Genomic DNA, 20,326 nt, shown 5'->3' on the forward strand with positions numbered 1-20,326 from the left:
GGCTCCTACAAATCTTTACCTCTGTCCCTCACCCCTGGTGGTCCCCCTGGGGCCTCCCACCCCAAGGCCTTCAATTCAGCAAAGCCCCTTCCCTTTGTCTCTCTCCTATTCTACCCCCTCCCTACCACCACTCCAATCAAAACAGAGGTGCTGTTGCATGGATAGTTCAGGTCCTGGTGGCTTCACTGGAATGCACCAGTCACTAAGTTTTCCTTGTTTCAAATAAATGTCCCCTCCATATGAGATATTTATAAGTTGTAAACATTTATGTAAATTTCACAAAGTTAATGGTTCATTTAAAATACTCAATGTCCTTAAAACTATTTATTTCTCTATTGAGTGCCTTTATGGACCACTGTATGGGTCTCACAGGCCCATAAGCCTATGTTGTCTCATAGGCCCATCGCATTTAAATGGCCTTTCTTCTCTTGGAAGCGAATAAATCCATTTGGAATTTTTTTTTTTTTTTTTTTTTTTTTTTTTTTTTTTTTTTTTTACAGGCAGAGTGGATAGTGAGAGAGAGAGACAGAGAGAAAGGTCTTCCTTTTTGCCGTTGGTTCACCCTCCAATGGCCGCCGCGGTTGGCGCGCTGCGGCCGGCGCACCGCGCTGTTCCGATGGCAGGAGCCAGGTGCTTCTCCTGGTCTCCCATGGGGTGCAGGGCCCAAGCACTTGGGCCATCCTCCATTACACTCCCGGGCCACAGCAGAGAGCTGGCCTGGAAGAGGGGCAACCGGGACAGGATCGGTGCCCCAACCGGGACTAGAACCCGGTGTGCCGGCGCTACAAGGCGGAGGATTAGCCTACTGAGCCGCGGCGCCGGCCAATCCATTTGGAATTTTAAAACTCCCAGGAGAGAGCCAAGAGCTCTGGAAAGGTCAATTTTCCCAGTGAGTACTGGGAAAACTTTTCACATTTGTTTCATTACAGAGGAAAGAAATGACATTTCTAGTTATCGCCTAATAATATTTATCCCTTGGGGAGAACCAGAGTGGGTGCAAGAGCATTTGCATATACTTGCCAGAAGTAGTAAAATCCTAACTCCTGGGTTAGATGGTGATATTGGTTAAAATATTAGCAGAGCTAAGTGGACTCATAACCTTGATCTCCATGTGTGAATATAAAGGGCTAGAAGGGTAAATTAATGACAGATCTGTCAGTACACTCCTTAGGTAATACAGAAAAGAACTCAATGGTTTTATAAATAATGTAACACTTCTTTGATAAAAAGCAATATTATAATGTTCTCTCAACCTCTTTCAACTAATCTGCTTTAATTCACATTATGTGGAAGGTTATTCATTTTCTGAAAAATGGATGTGCAGAAAAGTCAAGCATTTGCCTGCAGATAGAGTTGCCTCCAATATGCTCACAGAATCATTTATAATAAGATAAGGATCAGTAAGTCTCCATGGAACCAGTGGATAAGTCAGGAGGGAAGAAAATACTAAAGCACACATACTGTTTACGTTGAAAGCTGTTGAAGTAGATCTGTGGTATACCTAGCACCAGCACCAAACAATTCAATAGGACTGTGGCACTTACAGTGCTCGCGGCCTAGTGGACCACATGTGCCACTGGAAAAGAACACAGGGCAATACTTGGGGACCTAGGGTCTTAATTCAGCTCAAATTTACTGTGAGATTTGCAGATGTCACTTATCCCCTTTTTGGTCTCTCAATTAGTCATCTGTAGGCAAGGATCTACCTACATCTACAACAAGATGAGGGAAATAGCTAGGAGTAATAACTCAAATGCTAGGTTTTTATTGATGATGAACTACAACATAATATATTTCACTATTCTCTAAAAAAAATTTGGGTTGATGTTGTGGCATAGCAGGTTACACCTCTACCTATGAGGCTGGCATCCCATGTCAGAGTACCAGTTTGAGTCCCATCTGCTCCACTTCTGATCCAGCTCCTGGCGTGTGTGCCTGGGAGGGCAGAGAAGGATGGCCCAAGTACCTGGGCCTCTGTTACCCATGTGGGAGAACCCAGACAGAGTTCCAGGATTCTGGCCATGGCATTGTCATTTGGAGAGTGAACTAGAAGATGGAAGATCAATCCGTCTCTCTCCCCCTACCCCGTTACTCTTCCTTTCAAATAAATTAATAAAAACTTAAAGAAAAAAGAAAAACTCACTGAGATAGTAACTCTTCACTGATCTTAGGGTAAAATGAAATGTAGGGTCCATCTCTTAATTCAGAAACATAAGAATTTTGGTTCCATTCTTTGCACTGATCTATCTGAGCAATTGAATTTAAAATGATTGACTGACTCTTTTGTACAAGGGCGCTTTGGTTAATATAAATGAAGACAGTGGTCATGTTAAGCCTTGATATTACCCAGAGATACAGGGAGCTCTTGTTTTACCTCTGGGATTATGACGAGACCAAAGATTAAGCCAAAAAGGACGAGGTTGACTCCATACATCCACCGGAGAAAGATGAAATACGATGCCACTGAAGACCCAAAGTGACCTGGCAGGGAGAAGTGGGTGGGTTAAGCACTGTAGGAGGAGAGAACAGATGCTGTTGAGCCCTGGGTGTGCTGGATTCGGTTTTCACATCCGTCTGTGGCGCAAACAGCCCAATCTCCCTTCTTTCCCCTGCAGATAAACAACCTGCAAGGGTAACTTCCCTGCCCAACTGCCCACAACCACAATGTGCGGATGCAGAACTCGGATCTTAGTCTCACAAGTCCAAACCCATTCTTGTTTTCTAGTACAACAGGACCTATGAAATAGTCTACCCAGAAAGTCAAGAACACGGCCCCGGCCCTTGGAAAATGCTTCAGAAAACCAATCAAAAGGCAATGGTATGAAAATACTCACTTTCAATGTCCTTGATTTTCATCTCCCAGGGAATACATTGCATCTTAAAATTATCAAAGTCTCTCTTGAACTTGACCCATTTCTGAAATAAAACAGATGAAGCTCTCAGTTATTAACATGCTGATGGGGAGCAGGGAGGCTGGAAGAGCGCGTTGATGATCTTGATGTGAGGTGAACATGTGAGTGACACTGCACACGTGGGGTCCCCATCTTCTGTAATCTTTGATCCCAGGCTGCCAGAGGTGCATGCTCACATCTTGGCTTTTCCAAAGTCAGGTATGGAGCGAGAGAATCCAGGGCAACAGCAATACTTTGCTTTTTACTACATTGCTGATAAAAATCTCGGGTTTGGAAAATGTGTAAATGAACTCAGAAATTGTTTACAATTTTTGGATGAAAGAAATCTTACAACACTTGTCAGACAGCCAAATGCCTAAATCTGAGAGGAGTTGCTGCTAAAATGACAGGCTGGTGGAACTGGTCAGAGATCTTGATCTACGGTTTCCCATTCTTCTCCCAAAGAAGCGACAACCTTGAAAGGAGTTAGGAAGGTGTTTTGCCCCCTCTCATGGTCTGGCACGCAGGTATTCCATTTCATGCTCTGACACCCAGTCTTTATCAGCCAGAAACCCAAGCAGCTGTCTGTCTGGTGGTGTCATGTTGCTTTGTCAACTCCCCAAGGGACTGCTCTTCACCACCCTTACTGCCTGGAAATAAATCCACTTGGAATTGAAAAAAAAAAAAAAAACAGCTAATAAGGGCTGGTGTTGTAGCATCGTGGGTTAAGCTACCACTTGTGACACCAGCATCCCACAGCACAGCACGGGTCTGAATCCCGGCTTCCCCACTTCTGATCCAGCTCCCTGCAATTGTACCTGGGAAAGCAACAGATGATGGCTCAAATGCTGGAGCCTTGCTACCCACATGGGGGACCTGAATGGAATATGTGGTTCCTTTTGCAGCCTAGCTCAGCCTGGGTTATTGCAGCCATTTAGGGAGTAAACCAGTTGATGGAAAATCTCTCTCTTTCTCACCCAGGCAGCAGGTTACGAGGTAGGAGAGAGCAGATCCTAAGAACACTTTGTATTATTAAAAGGTCTCCTAAGAACATATTCATAAAGAAAATTAGATTTTCCTTTGTACATTCACTAAAGGATAAAAAGGAAAAATTTATGGGAAGAATCATATTGGCTTCTATGCCTGATTTTCCACTGTGATTTTGACTATATCCTGATTGAGCAGTTACTGCAGGAAGAAGGAAACCACCTATGATTAGAAGGAGATGGTCACAGATACAAAGCAGAAGAGGGGCTCCTAAGCCCCTAAGCCTGGAGGGATGTGGGGGATGGCAGACGACAGACACTGGATGCGTCTTTTCTCTTCTTATTTCTGATTCCGTGCCCAACAACAGTCTTTGGCTGATTTGGCTTCCAATGGGAGTTTACTGACCACCCAGGCTGAGTATTTTGCTGTCTCTGGCAGTGACTTTCACTGTAATAAATAGCTGGGACATAGGACGATGGCTCGACTTCCTAGGTAACTAACTTGACTGTCCAAACTATTCGACAGGTGGACTTTGAATGTCCTGGTTCTTGCATTGGTTATTTCTCCCTGTGAATTAATAATGCCGTATCTGGTTTTATGTATCAGTCTCATAAACTTTATTCATGTGAGTCTTCCACTAAGAAATGGACCTGCTGTCAGGGTGCTGATAAAATCAGAATAACATACAGGCTGCCAAGGCTGGGGAGCGCAGGGGTAATGAACAGCGCCAAGTGAGGCTCCTGGAGGCCCCGCCTGTCCCTGGGCAACCACCTGACAGCTCCTGAAGGCTGCAGGGTCTGGGACTGGGAAGTGCTAGCCTGGAGCTGGGCAGAAGCAGAGAGGCCAGGGAGAAGCTCAGGCACTGAGGTTGTTATCACATTTAGAAGAACCCCTCAAGAATCATCTTCATATAAATAATCAGATGAAAATGATTATTAGAATTGGGAGTACAATAAGGCAACCAGATACAAGGTTAACACACAAATTTGAAGCTTTTCTATATACCCCCAATAAGTAGTTATTAAATTAATGGGAAATTACCGCATTCATAAAAGCACGTAGAAAATAATCTACATGGAAATAAACTTAGAACATGGCAAAGATGAAGAAAATGACTAACCATGCTGAAGAATGTGAAATATAACTTGAGTAATATGCAGTATTCATTTGTGAAGACTAAACAGATCAACAAGAAGTTCTCCAAAATGAAGTCAAGGATTTAAAAAGTCCAATTAAAATCTCAATAGGCTACATTGGAACTTGACAAAATGGTTTTGAAAATGCATATGAGGGGGCTGGTGCTGTGGCATAACGGGTAAAGCCGCCGCCTGCAGTGCTAGCATCCCATATGGGCACAGGTTTAAGACCTGGCTACTCCACTTCAGATCCAGCTCTCTGTCACAGCTGGGGAAAGCAGTGGAAGATGGCTCAAGTCTTTGGGCCCCTGCATCTGTGCAGAAGACCAGGAAGAAGCTCCAGGCTCTTCAGATTGGCCTGGCTCCAGCCATTGTGGCCATTTGGGGAGTGAACCAGCAGATGGAAGATCTCTCTCTGCCTCTGCCTCTCTATAACTCTACCTTTTAAATAAATAAATAAATAAATCGGCCGCCATGGCTGGAACCACACCAATCCAAAGCCAGGAGCCAGGTGCCTCCCTCCGGCCCCCATGCGGGTGCAGGGGCCCCAGCACCTGGGCCATCCTCCACTGCCTTCCCAGGCCACAGCAGAGAGCTGGACCGGAAGAGGAGCACCGGAACTAGAACCCAGCGCCCATATGGGACGCTGGTGCCACAGGCGGAGGACCAACCAAGTGAGCCATGGCACTGGCCCCAAATAAATCTTTTAAAAAGATGCATATGAAAGTGGCTGGTACTGTGGTGTAGAAAGTTAAGCCACTTCTTGCAGTGCCGGCATCCCATATGGGCATGGGTCCAAGTCCCAGCTCTTCCACCTCTGATCCAGTTCACGGCTAATGAGCCTAGGAAGGTTGAAGATGGCTCAAGTCATTTGGGTCCCTGCCACCCATGTGGGAGATATGGGAGAAGCTCCTGGCTCCTGGCTTCTGCTTGGCCCAGCCCTGATCACTGCAGCCATTTGGGGGAGTGAACCAGCAGGTGAAAGATCTCTCTCTCTCTTTTCCCCTTCCTCCCTCCTTCTCTCCCCCTCTCCCACTCCTTCCCTTTCTCTCTCTATATATCTCTGCCTTTCAAATGAATAAATATTTTAATTTAATTTAACTTTAAAGATTTATTTTATTTATTTGAATTACAGAGTTAACAGAGAGAGGCAAAGACAGAGAGAGAGAGAGGTCTTCCATCTGCTGGTTCACTCCCCAGATGGCCGCAACAGCTGGAGCTGCACCAATCCGAAGCCAGGAGCCAGAAGCCAGAAGCCAGAAGCTAGAAGCCAGGACCCAGGACCCAAGAGCTTCTTCTGGGTCTCCCATGAAGGTGCAGGGGCCCAAGGACTCAGGCCAACCTCCACTGCTATCCCAGGCCATAGCAGAGAGCTAGATTGGAAGAGCAGCCGGGACTAGAACCGGTGCCCATATGGGATGCCAGCACTTCAGACCAGTGCTTTAACCCACTGCATCACAGCGCCGGCCCCTTAATTTTGTTTTTAAAAATATTTCTTTATTTATTTGAAAGGCAGAGTTACAGAAGGCGGAGGTAGAGTGAAAGGTTTTCCATCTGCTGGTTCATTCTCCAGATGGCCGCAATGGCTGGAGCTGTGCCAATCTGAAGCCAGGAGTCAGGAGCTTTTTCTTCTGAGTCTCCCACGCTGGTGCAGGGGCCTAAGGACTTGGGCCATCTTCTTCCACTTTCCCAGGCCATAGCAGAGAGCTGGATAGGAAGTGGAGCAGCTGGGACTCAAACTGGTGCCCATGTGGGATGCCAGTGCTGCAGGCGGTGGCTTTACCCGCTATGCCACAGCGCTGGCCCCTGAATAAATATTTTTAAAAGTGCATATGAAAATTGGCAAGACAAAGCCAAGGCATTTTTGAAAAACAAATGTATATATAGAGAGAACTGGGATGACTGGGCACCAGATGAGCCGAATGATGACACCAGATGATAGTTTGAAGTAAAAGCCCTGAAGCAGGATAGTTTTTGAGTCAGTGGGTACGTCAGTACTGCAAAGGGTAAGCCTTCAGTAAGTCCTCTATTAAACAGCCTCTCAGAAATACCCTCAGCCTAAATCAGAAGCCCAGCTTATGACGGAGCTCCACAAAGCAGACCGTTCTCCTGGTGACCGTGTGTCACCCACACAATCCTGATCGCCATAGCCTTGCGGGATCTTCATCAAAGCCACACGTCCTCATTTGGGTTTGGAAAATAAGATCCTGGTGGTTTTAACGTCAGTCATTCTATGAATTTATTCATTAGAGAGGAGACGAGTCTCAGATACATCAGAGCCCTGACAGGTACACACATACAGAGAAAATGGCTGGAGACAGTTGATTTTCATTCTTGGATGAACTGGAATGAATTCTATTCTCCCCTCCCTCCCTTCACTCCTCCCTCCCTCCCTCCCTCCTTTGTGCTCAGGATTCAGGGCTAGCTGGGTGCAAATGGTGAATCTCAGCAGGCACTTGGGATGCCCCATATTCTGAAGCTAAACAGGCCTCTCCCATAGGGTTACTACTGCACCACACACCTTAGCCATCAGCATTCTGTAGGCGTAGAGTCTCTTGCCTTTCCCTTTTCCCAAGGCTCCTTCATATTTCTCCACAAATTCTTGGGCCTCCCTGGTTAGGAAAAAGGAGAGGAATTCAGTTAACACCCAACCAAAAGACATATGGACTACAAAGGGATTTACGTGGCTGAAAGCCTTATGCATTTTTATATTCCTGGTTAGAACACAAATTCTATGAAGTCAGGGCAATTTTTTTTTTCTGTTTTGTCCATGAGGTTTTCCAAATATCAAGCACAAATTTCCCAAGCGCTTGGTACAGAGTAGATAATTCTGTCCTCCCCCATAGCCTTTGCCCGTCGGTGTTATACCCATGAATAAGCTGTGCCCCATGGTAAAAAGGGAACTGAGGGTATAATAAGACTACTGGCTTTAAAGCTGGGACAATGAGGCAGGAGTTGGTGTAGCAGTTGATGCCACTCGGTTGCCCGGGTCCCTTATTGGAGAGCTTGGGTTCATTTCCAATTCTGGCATCCCCGTTAATGTATACCCTGGGAGGTGACACATGATGTCCTAAGTACTTGGTTGGGTTCCTAACACCCATATGGGAGATCCAGATTGAGCTATGGGTTTCTGGTTCTGGCCTGACCCAGTTCCAGCTGTTGCAGGCATTTGGGGAGTGAACCAGTAGATGGGAGCTCTTCCTTCCTCCCTCTCTTCCTTCTTTCCTTCTCTCTCTCTCTCTCTCTCTCTCTCTCTCTCTCTGTGCCTTCGGGGGGCGGATAATAACAGAAGAGGAAGGCAAAAACAGGCAGATGAGTGGCAGAGGTGGAGTCAGAGAAACTGGAAGCAGAAACATTCCTGGTGTTCTGTTTCTAGGACAGCATGAGAAGGAAATGAATTATTCTACCAACCAGTGAGCTTGGAAAAGAGCCTTGAGTATCCAGTGAGAACCGTAGCCCTGATGATATCTTGATTTTAGCCTGGTGAGACCCTGCGCACAGAATCCAGCCAATCCATGCTGGATTTCTCACTTACAGAACTGTGAAGTAATAAATGAGTGTTGTTTTAAACTGCTAAGCTTGGCTTAATGTGTTGCAAAAGAACAGAACATTAATACTCATACAGCATTTGATAGCTATTTGCAGAATGCATGAATGCTGAATGAGTGAGCGAACGTCCAGTGGAAGCTGGATGGAAAGCATATGGATCTATTAAATATTAAATTAAATATTCTGAGGTTGTCTGCTGGAGCTGGTAAGAACTGGGTCTGAGACTGGGTGGTTAAACATTCAGGAAATTAGCCAATCAATTGTTAACTTCAAATTGGCAAAGGTGGGAGTATTTAGACCATGGAAATCAGCAAATGCTGTAGTCAGAGTTCCATCCTTCAGAGAGCCAGTTTAATTACAGCCACTGGATAAAGCCAAACAGGGAGATGGAGAATGAAGTCCACCTTTGTGGATGGGAGAAAGCCTTAGAGAGTGTTGCTGGGGGTCGGCGCCGTGGTGTAGCAGGTAAAGCGCCTGTGTGCCAGTATCCCATATGGGCAAAGGTTCAAGTTGCTGCTGCTCCACTTCCTATCCAGTTCTCTGCTATGGCCTGGGAAAGCAGTAGAAGATGGCCCAGGTCCTTGGGCCCCTGCATCCACATGGGAGACCCGGAGGAAGTTCCTGGCTCCTGGCTTTGGATCAACCCAGCTCTTTGGGGAGGGAACCAGCAGATGAAAGACTCCCTCCACCCCACCCCCCCGTCTGTAACTCTGCCTCTCAAATAAATCTTTTTTTTAAAAAAAAAAGAGAGAGAGAGAGAAAGAGCATGTTGCTGCCCCAAATAGAACATTGGGAGACAGTATCTGCTAGTCTGAAATCTGGAAGACTCCTGGGTGAAGGCAGGGAACACAGGTGGTCAAAAGGTGGTGGCTGGAGAGTGGAGGAGGGCAGAGATGAGCAGTGTGGAGCAGGCTGCTTTGGTGTCTCTACGGCCGTTTTCAATTGTGGTGACGAGACGCTGGGCCCACTGCAGACAGCGGTGATGCCTCAAGTAGCTGAGTCCCTGCCATACATCAGGTAGACCTCAATCACATCCCCATTTCCCAGCTTCCAGACATTTGAGGAGTGAACTAGTGGATGGGAGATTGCTACCCTCTAGTTCTCGCTCTCTTTCTCTGTTACCCTGCCTCGTGTTTTTTTCTGATTAAAAAAGATTATTTTGGTGGAAAAATATGTTGAAATCTGTGTATACGAGAGGTCTTCAAAAAGTTTGTGGAATATGTATGTTACAAAAAAAATCATGCAGGGATTAAGTAAATTTTGGTATCGCAATAAACATCTTTTAAAAAATATTCTCATTTATCTATTTATTATGTGACAGGTAGAATCAGAGAGAACCATCTGCTGGTTCACTGCCCAAATGGCCACAATAGCCAGGACTGGGCCAGCCTGAAGCCAGGAGCCAGGAACTCCATCTGGGTCTCCCGCATGGGTGGCAGGGGTCCAGGCACTGGGGCCGTCCTCTGCTGCCCTTCTAGGTACATTAGCAGGAAGCTGGATCAGATGCTGAGCAGCTGAGACTCAAACTGGCACTTTGATATGGGATGCCAGCATTGCCAGTCATGGCTTAACCTGCTGCGCCATAATGCTGGCCCCAATACATTCATCCTTTAGTTTCATTTTCCACGAACTCTTTAGAATCCCTGCTACTAATTTCCAGGGCAGTGGAATAAGCTCTGCTTAACAGAATGCGTTTCAGGGACTGTGCTGTGTCGATACAGCCACTGGGGTAAGCTGTGTCAGAACTCAGCTGCCAGATTTTCTCCCTGTTGCATGCAGGGGTTGGAGTTAGCCTTGAGTAGTATGGGAGGAGCCAGGGGAAATGGATTTTATGCAGAGGAAACACAAAGGTGGGAGTCACTCCAAAGCTATGAAAGAAAACAGGGAAGACAGACCTGCGGGGAAATGGTAATGTTGGATGGGAACTTTTTAGTAAAAAACTGGAAACGATGCAGAGTTACTTCTGCCTTCATCTCAAAACTGCAGCAGACTCAAAATCCCTAAAACGTTTGATGTGCCAGCCTTTCATGTGGAAGCCAGAGGAGCGGGCAGTGCAGTGGCACAGCTTCAAGGCCTGGCATCGTTTCCAGAGCAACACTCATGAAGCAGCATCAGCAGCAGGGATGTGCAAGTAGCTAAGACAGACAGTGTCCTCACTCATGCAATGTACATCCACTGCCATTGGCTACACGTGGAGAGAGGCTGGGTGTTTAAAGAAAACAAGAGGGGCCGGTGCAGTGCCATAGCAGGTAAAGCCGCTGCCTGCATCCATAGGGGTGTCAGTTTGAGTCTCGGCTGCTCCACTTTGGATCCAGCTCTCTGCTATGGCCTGGGAAAGCAGTAGAAGTTGGCCCAAGTCCTTGGGCCCCTGCACCCATGTGGGAGACCTGGAAGAAGCTCCAGGCTCCTGGCTTCAGATCACCCCAACTCCAGTTGTTGCAGCCATATGGGGAGTGAACCAGTGGTTGGAAGACCTTTCTCTCTCTCTCTCTCTCTCTCTCTCTCTCTCTCTCTCTCTCTGCCTCTGCCTCTCTGTAACTCTGCCTTTCAAATCAATCAATCAATCTTAAAAAAAGAACACAAGACAGAGCTGATCTTGTGTGTGTGTTGGGGGCGGGGGGGGCTGTTGTAGAGAGCTCCTGCAGCGGACACATGTCTGTGTTGGGTCATGAGGGAGGCACAGAGCCACCCAACAAGGAAGGCAGTCAGGAGCGTAGTGGTAGAGTGGGGCACAGGTCAGGGTCTCTCCTCCTCCATGTCCCTCCTGGTGCTGGCAAGGCTCACCTCTGCCTTGGCTCTCGAGATGTTCCCCTTGGGTGCTGTTTGCATTGGCGAGGCAGGAGGATGGGAGCAGGAAGGGCCCCCCATTCCCACCAGAAGGAGCTAAGCCTTTCGGAAGCTGAGAAGCCTCATCAACCACCAACCCGCTCACCTGAGCTCGGTCAGCTTCTTGGCCATGGGCCAGGGCTTGTTCCGCATGGTGGCAATGAGCTTCTTTTTTTCTTCCACCTGCTCCAGGATCTGGGCCAGCTCCTCCTCAGACAGGGACTCCCCACCAGAACCACTGGAGGCTAAGGAGAGTGATCTGCAGGCAGAGCCAGGGCAGGTGTGGGGGACTTGGAAAGGAGGCGGTGTCCTTGCACACTCTAGAACATGGAGGAGCAGCAGTGGGGCAGGCTCCCTGACACTCAGCTGGCTGCCCACGCCCGCCCCTGCTCAGAAGTCAACGATTCTCCCCTGTCCTCCACCTCCCCCAGCCACTGTCAGAGAGGCCAAAACCATCTTGTAGCCCAGGGCACCGCAGGGTTACCTCCCCGATACACCCAACTCTAGGGCAGTGCTGCCTCACAGAAGCAGAATGCCAGTCATGTACTGTAACTGCAAACTTGCTAGTCACCACATGAAACCAGTAAAAAGAAATGGATAGGCCGGCGCCGTGGCTCACTAGGCTAATCCTCCGCCTACGGCGCCAGCACACCGGGTTCTAGTCCCAGTTGGGGCGCCGGATTCTGTCCCAATTGCTCCTCTTCCAGTCCAGCTCTTTGTTCTCTGCTGTGGTCCGGGAAGGCAGTGGAGGATGGCCCAAAGTGCTTGGGCCCTGCACCCACATGGGAGACCAGGAGGAAGCACCTGGCTCCTGGCTTCAGATTGGCACAGCGCACCGGCCATAGTGGCCATTTGGGGGGTGAACCAACGGAAGGAAGACCTTTCTCTCTGTCTCTCTGTTTCTCTCTCTGTCTAAATCTGCCTGTCAAAAAAAAAAAGAAAGAAAGAAAGAAATGGATAAACTGACTTGAGTAACACATTTCATTTAATCTAACATACGAAAAATTGCAATTTCAACAGATTATCAACGTACGGACTACTAATGGGTATTTAGTCTTTTTTTGGCACTGTCTTCAGAACATGGTATCCATTTTACACACACAGCATGTGTCAATTCAGAAATTGCATTTTCATTGGACCTATTTGATTTTCATAAATTTATACTTGAAAAAAAATAGATCCATTTACCCAAGTCATTTTAGACACACTTAAGTGTTTTCCAATAACTCAATCAAGTAATAAAATATCATGTTCCTGTGAAATGTGTTTCTGGTTGACAAAATTAGCTTACTGTTTTGTAGAAGAAATATTTTGGTTTCAAAGTGAAATTAAATCCATTTCAAGAGGCCAGTGTTGTGGCGCAGCAGATTAAGGTACTGCCTGCAATGCCAGGCACCAGTTTGAGTCCTGGCTGCTCCACTTCTGATCCAGTTCCCTGCTCATGTGCCTGGGAAAGCAGCAGAAGATAGCCCAAGTGCTTGGGCCCCTGTTCCTATGTGGGGGACCTGGAGGAAGCTCCAAGCCCCCAGCTTTGGCCTGGCCTACTCCTGGCTGTTGTAGCCATTTGGGGAGTCAACTAGCAGATGGAAGATCTCTGTCTCTCTCTCTCTGTAACTCTGCCTTTCAAGTAAATAAATAAATCTTTAAAAAAATTCATTTCAAAACTATACCTGCCTGTCCAAGTTAAGTGAATTCACTGACTCTGCGTCAAGTGTGGTACGAACACTGGATTGAAACTAAATTAGGGGGCCGGCGACATGGCTCACTAGGCTAATCCTCCGCCTGCGGCGCCAGCACACCGGGTTCTAGTCCCGGTTGGGCTGTTGGATTCTGTCCCGGTTGCTCCTCTTCCAATCCAGCTCTCTGCTGTGGCCCAGGAAGGCAGTGGAAGATGGCCCAAGTCCTTGGGCCCTGTACCCGCATGGGAGACTAGAAGGAAGCACCTGGCTTCTGGCTTAGGATTGGCACTGCGTGCCGGCCGTAGCAGCCATTTGAGGGAGTCAACCAACGGAAGAAAGACCTTTCTCTCTGTCTCTCTCTCTCTGTCTAACTCTGCCTGTCAAAAAAAAAAACAAAAACAAAAACAAAAACAAAACAAAAAAAACTAAATTATGGCCGGCGCCGTGGCTCAACAGGCTAATCTTCTGCCTTGCGGCGCCAGCACCCCGGGTTCTAGTCCCGGTTGGGGCGCCGGATTCTGTCCCGGTTGCCCCTCTTCCAGGCCAGCTCTTTGCTGTGGCCCGGGAGGGCAGTGGAGGATGGCCCAAGTGCTTGGGCCCTGCACCCGCATGGGAGACCAGGAGGAAGCACCTGGCTCCTGGCTTTGGATCAGTGAGATGCGCCAGCCGCAGTGGCCATTGGAAGGTGAACCAACGGAAAAAGGAAAACCTTTCTCTCTGTCTCTCTTTCTCTCACTGTCCACTCTGCCTGTCAAAAAAAAAAAACAAAAAAAAACACACACACACACACACAAAACAAAACCACCCTAAATTAGGGGACCGATGATGTGGTGTAGTAGGTTAAGCCTCTGCCTGCGGTGCGGACATCCCATTGAGTGCTAGTCGGTGTCCCAGCTGCTCCGCTTCCAATCCAGCTTCTGACAGCTTCTGTTTCTTCCTCTCTGTTATGTAACTTTGCCTCTCAAATAAATAAATAAATCTTTAAAAATTAAGTTAGAAGTTCAGTTTCTCAGTCATGTTGGCTATATTTCACACGCTTGACAGCCACACGTTACTGATGGCTATTACACTGGACAGCACAGCTGTAGAGAATGTCCAGCTAGAATCCCCAGTGAGATCACCCTCCCCATCTCCCAGACAACACTGGGTGCTCTGTGCAACAAAATCCAATTACTGTGAGTGCTCCTCGCGGCCTCCATGGTGAGCCCTTTACTGATCAAAGCAGTGACTCTCGGCCAAGCAACAGCAGCTGAGCTGATAGGTGTGGGAGCGGGCTGGAGAACGGTGGTGCCTGGGCAGCTCAGCCAGTTTCATAAATGGAAGAACCAGGATGTGGGCGTGAGTTACAGCAGGTTTTAGAGGCCAGTATGCAGGAGCCTCTATGAATTTTAGCTTCTGGTTAACTCCTGAGGGGCAAAGAAGAAGTCTTAGGGTGCCCTGGGAGGCAAGAAAGCCTAGAGCAGGGGTGTTCTGCCGGACCTCACGCTCACCCCACAGTATCTGCCTTTGTGCCTTTGCATAGGGTGTTCCTTCAGTCTAGGGGTGGGCGATGCCCGGTTCTTCAAAGGCGTCCTGAAATGCTTACCTTGTCCATGGAGGAAACCTGACGCCCCGCCCCCCAGCAGGAGAGAGCTCTACCAAACCCTGCCTTGTACGCAGGCTGTGTTCTGCGTTTTCATTCCAGCCCATGTCTTGTCTGCCTTGCAGGGTCTTTTTCAGTCCTCTACACCCTGATCTCGTGCATGGGTGCAAACGGCACGACTGGGTGCTCGGGTGTTCGCCTTACTCTGCATCTGCCATCCCTTCCGTGAGGCCCACTCAGCACAACGGCACATCCCACTCCGGTGTGGGCGGAGGACTGCTGGAACACGTGGGAGGCAACATCAGTTCTTTGCCCTGATCCTGACTCTTCCAACTGTTTCCAAAGCCTCACCTATCCTCACAGGATTCCTGAGAACTGGGTAGATTTCTGACCCCAGTGAGTGAAAACGGGGGAAAAGACAGCCAAGTCACTGCAAGAAAATTGATCTCAATAAACAAAGACAAATGGAATGAAAATCCCCGCGTGCTGATTGCATGAGTTGGCTCTGTCCACTACCGCACCTGTGCTAGTGTTGATGGAGCGAAGCAGACAAAAGAAGGAATTCCAACTCCGGCATCCCAGAATTTCAGAGCTAGACCTGAGCAAGCCATCTAGACCGATATCCCCTTTCCTGAAGAGCAAACAAGTCAAGGGAGGGGACGGGCAGCCTGAGCCACCCCATGGCACCTAAACTCTCTCATGTTCCCTTAGCAGCTGGCATTTGGGGCACCTGGGCTCTGGTCCCTGCTGCTGCCACGCCCCACCCAGAGCTTCACCTGTGCTGTGTGACACGGGTCACCTGGGGTGGCCTGGGAGCCTCATCCCGGCTCTGCACAGACACCCAGAGAGCCAGGCCTGCCAGTGGAGGCCTGAGGAGGGCAGGGGCTGCGGCCCGCAAGGAGGGGGACACCGACCCTTCATGGGGGAGGACAAGGGCCGCCAAGGAGAGGCAAAGGGGCCAGAAGACCACCCTGGACCCCAGCCCCATGTACCTGGGCTTCCTCAGCTGCTCCCACGCCTCTTCCTTCCTCGGAAGCCCCTTCTTCTCTGCGGATGAGCTCTGCTCCTTCAGGGAAGCTCGCCCGTCCCTCTTCCTCCGGCTGTCGCGGATCCTGCCGGCTGAGCTCCGTTCCCGTCCCCGCAGCTCCTCATGGCCTCGCCTGCGCTCCAGCTGCTTCCTCTGGGGCGACCCTGGCCTGGAGCTGCCCACGGTGCGCTCCTTCCCACCGGGCCAGGCTCTGCACCTGCCTGGAGCTGCTTTGGCTTTGGGATCTGGCTTCCTGGAGGGTCTTTGCCCGAATCTGTCACCTGCAGAGGTGGGAAACCAACTGTTCTGGCTCCATTGGCCTCAGCCCCAGAAAATGCCCCTGACAGCTGATCTAATAATTGAGATGGCTATAAAGTGACTAACAGGAGGGTAGTGTATACAGGGTGGATGCACTGGACAAAGCACTAATTCACATCCTCAGCAGGATGGAGGGGGACAGCGAGAGATCTCATCACACTACTAAGAATGGCATGCAATTAGACACATCTGAACCACTTATTTCTGGAAATTTCCTTTAGTATTTTCAGACTATAGTTGATTATGGGCAACTGAAACCACTGAAAGTGAAATGGCGGGTAAGGGAGGACAACGGTAATTGCCTTCAGCTCAAAACAATCCTCATGCTCCCTCGACATACTCTGGAGTGAGGGTGTGATCTGGCAGCACATTTTGTAAGGTGAGGTCTACATTAAAAGATCACAGTGGTTGGCTGGCGCCGCGGCTTAACAGGCTAATCCTCTGCCTTGTGGCGCTGGCACACCGGGTTCTAGTCCCGGTTGGGGTGCCGGATTCTATCCCGGTTGCCCCTCTTCCAGGCCAGCTCTCTGCTATGGTCCGGGAAGGCAGTGGAGGATGGCCCAAGTGCTTGGGCCCTGCACCCGCATGGGAGACCAGGAGAAGCACCTGGCTCCTGGCTCCTGGCTTCGGATCAGCAAGATGCGCAGGCCGCAGTGGCCATTGGAGGGTGATCCAAAGGCAAAGGAAGACCTTTCTCTCTGTCTCTCTCTCTCACTATCCACTCTGCCTGTCAAAAAAAAAAAAAAAAGATCACAGTGGCAGCACAGCACAGGGTGATGTGGGCTGGGAACTGGTCCCCAGTTGCTGTAGGCAAGGTCTGGGGAAGCGTCACTTGCCTTGAACACAAGAAGAGGCATGAGACAGGAGTGACCCTGACATTAGCAACCTTTGGGATTTGGTTTTCAATCACTGAGCTTTCTACAGGAACCAGTGAAGTAACTGGTATAGGTGCACTCAGAAGTATGGGAGTGCTACTTAAGGATTCAAAAATAGGTAACTGTATGTGCGACAGGGTGGATTTTCTTAGCCCACTCCTACATCATCCTCTTTTTCCTCCTGCTCATCCCCTGTAAGAAGAGGGTCTTTGGCAAGGCAATGTAAAGAAAGACCATTTGGCATAACTCATCTAAGTTAGGAAGCCAGCTAGTCCCAGTCAGTGAGACATGGTTTGTTCTGTAAATAAATGTTCCTCTCCATTCCTTCGGAAGGCTTCAGCCCCTTCTTGCAGGGTGGGGTGGGGTGTTGGAGTGAAACAGTGTGACCAAGGGGAACTCTAGGGCTGAGCCAAGAGAGGACAGAGAAGCAGACACAGAGGCAAGGAGCGGGGAGAAGGTGCTCCCAGGCCTCCATCAAAACTAGCCCCACATGGCTTAAAAGGTGAGAAAGTCATTAATATATGTTTGCATCCTCTTCTGAATTCTGTACATGGCTCCAATCAACCAATAGGAGGGTTTTCATTTTGGTAATGAACTATAGCCAGCATTCTTCCAAGCATGGTAGATATAATGTGGGGTTCACAGATTGTTTTCCTGTTGTAACCTCATTCCCCAACTCCAGGAAATTCGTGTGGGATGCGGAAAACATTTGCCCTTGAATCTTCCCCAAACTTTGTCTACAGAGAAAACAAGCTGTTTGGTTTGATATGTTTTTCTTTCATCGCCACTTTTCCCTGCACTCCACTTGATGCATAATTTAGGAGCTCAATAGGCAGCTGTCTTGCTAGGAAGCCCTCCAAGCATAGCACAGCTCCCTTGAACCTAAGAGGCCTCCTCATGTTTATCACCTGGCTGAGTCACAGAATTCACAGAGCACACGCCAGGCTGAGCGGAGCTGGAAGAGCCAGCGGGTCTGGCCCGTCCTCCACTGTGGTGATCTGAACGGCTCCATGCACCTGCCAGATGCTACGGAGGAGGGAGAGCTGTGATCCTTCATTTCAACTGATGGGAGAGCAGATTGTAATGATTTTGAGAAGAGAGCTCTGTATTCTCAGACATTTTTTTCCCTCCTTGTAGAGTGTAAATGGAAGGAATAGGATACTAGGTCCCCTCAGAGGCGAGCTCAGAGGAGCTTTAGAGTGGAAATCTTGGGGTCAGGTACTGTGCAGGTGAGTTTGGAATGCCTGCATCCTGTATCAGGGTGCTGGTTCAAGTCCCAGCTGCTCCAACTCTGCCAATGCACCTAGGAGGCAGCAGATGATGCTCATGTACTTGAGTTCCTGCCACCCTTGTGGGAGACCCTGATGGACTTCCTGACTCCTGGTTCTGGTTTCAGTCTGGTCCAACCCCAGATGCAGCTATTTGGGGAGTGAACCAGCAAAATGGAAAGTCTCTTTTTCCCTCTCTTTGTTACTCTGCCTTTTAAATTGATTTATTAATTAATGAAAGAATAGACGAGGGCCAGCGTTGTGGCATGGTGGGTTAAGCTGCCGCCTGCAGCACTGGCATCCCATATGGGCACCGGTTTGAGTCCCAGCTGCTTGACTTCTGATCCACATCTTTGCTAATGCACCTGGGAAGGCAGTGGAAGGTGGCCCAGGTGCTTGGACCCCTGCACCCATGTGGGAGGCCCAGAGGAAGCTCCTGGCTCCTGGCTTCAGCCTGACCCAACCTGGACTGTTGTGGCCATTTAGGGAGTGAACCAGTGGATGGACGATCCCTCTCTGTCTGTAACTCTGTCTTTCAAATAAATAAACAAATCTTTTTTTTAAAAAAAAGTCTTCATATAATTGGATTTATAAGTTGATGGATTCCCAAGATTTAACTTCACTGTATCCCCTTGCTTGTTAGGATCCCTGAAGTGAAAATTCAGACCCAGTTCCTCTTGTCTATGGGAAACGGAAAAATAGCAGCAGCAGAGAGGGAGACTCCTCGCAGAGGGAAAGGGTTTGTGTTTTCAGCAAAACGAGCTTCTACTTCAGTCCCATGCAAGGTGATTTACTCACAGGTGACTCTCAGCAGGCCCCATGCCTGCCCCAGGGAAGAGCTGCAGTCACAGCCCCAAGGGGAAGGGCCCGAGTCCCCACTACCGCTGGTACCTGTGGGAGAGTGAGAGCAGGGCTTCCGGCCTGGACAACGTTCACTGCCGCCCAGGGTCCCGCTCAGAGCATCACTGACTCCCGGCGTCTCCCTGACGCCCAGGGCTGAGTGCGGGTTCTCTCTGCCCGGCCCTCAGGCCTCTCCCTGATGAAATGCCTGCCTCTAGGGAGAGGGAGGAGGAAGGAGGATGTGGGGTGGGTGGATGGACTACTGGGCTGGTGGAGCTGAGCTGGCATGGCAGGCCCCCTAGGAACCCATCCCCCGCCTCACCTGTGCGCGGACAGCTGCTCCTCGCCCGCCCTCTCCCTCCTCGGGCTGTAAGAAATGGGATCCGGCATAAGTCAATGTCCTTGGAAAATCTGCCCCCGACAGCACCCGCATTTCACCATGGGAATCCCGGGACTGGAACCTGCTCCAGGTGATTGGCTTGTCAAGCTCTGGGTCCCCAGTCCGTGGCATTTCCCTGACACCTTGGGGAAGTCATGACATCAGAACCTCCTCCATCCCCCTGCCTCACACAGACAGACAGGCTAGCAGGCAGACAGGCAGACATCTGCTGAGGCGACTGCCAAGGAAAAGGCAACCGTGATGGAGACAGCAGGTCAGTGACCCTGCAGGCTCTGAGATCATGATGGCCTCCAGCACTCACAGTCACACAGGTGCTGAGCACGGTCCTTCTACCTCACAGACGAGGCCCAGAGAGGCTGAGTGAGCAGACTGAGGTCGCCCAGCATGTAGCTCGTGCCCCTCTGTCAGACCACATCTGCTTCCCTGTGCCCACTAGTGCCCAGGAACCCGGTGGTGGGCCCCACAAGGATGAGGGTGCAGACTCACCTTCGTCCTCCAGGCCCTTGGACTGGAGGCTCATCGTGGCAGGACTCCCGGGACCCCTACTTGGGCTCACACAGCCTGCTTGTCCATGCTCGCCTCCAGCCAGTGGCACTTTCCTGCCCTCATGCTTGCCGGCCGGCCTTCCTGGCCCCGGCAGTAGCCAGTGCTTAGGGATTGAATGTGGAGAGAGGCGAGGAGGGAGGCAGCCAGCTCCCGGCCCATCAATCCGGCCGCACACTCCTCTGCTCAGGTTTCCCTGCGGAGAGGCGCTGGCGTCACATTTCAGGCATCACTTACACACGAGGGGCCCTGGAGGGGCCAGGAGCCACAGGCCCATCTCCTGGCAGTGATGCCACTTGCACACCAGCCAGCAAAGGTGGGAGGGGCCTCCCAGGGCTCTTTTTCACCATTTTGAGACTCCAGCTGGGACAAGGCACCAGAGGAATTCTATGACTTTGTTCAAGT

The 20,326-nt window shown here is 49.6% G+C and overlaps 1 protein-coding gene across 1 annotated transcript in view; it reads right to left on the reverse strand.

Moving 5' to 3' along the window:
• TMC2 (transmembrane channel like 2) overlaps positions 1-19,898 on the reverse strand; it is a 54,837-nt gene extending 34,939 nt beyond the window's left edge. Inside the window, exons 1-7 of the mRNA XM_062202303.1 lie at positions 19,865-19,898; positions 19,301-19,345; positions 15,643-15,958; positions 11,496-11,648; positions 7,536-7,626; positions 2,835-2,916; positions 2,375-2,481 (exon numbers count right to left, since the gene is read on the reverse strand). Of these exons, the coding sequence (XP_062058287.1) occupies positions 2,375-2,481; positions 2,835-2,916; positions 7,536-7,626; positions 11,496-11,648; positions 15,643-15,958; positions 19,301-19,345; positions 19,865-19,898 (828 nt within the window). The remainder of the gene's footprint in view (positions 1-2,374; positions 2,482-2,834; positions 2,917-7,535; positions 7,627-11,495; positions 11,649-15,642; positions 15,959-19,300; positions 19,346-19,864) is intronic.
• Between the last annotated feature and the right edge of the window lie 428 nt (positions 19,899-20,326).

Source organism: Lepus europaeus, chromosome 10 (assembly GCF_033115175.1).
Source record: "Lepus europaeus isolate LE1 chromosome 10, mLepTim1.pri, whole genome shotgun sequence".
NCBI classification, from domain to species: Eukaryota; Metazoa; Chordata; class Mammalia; order Lagomorpha; family Leporidae; genus Lepus; species Lepus europaeus.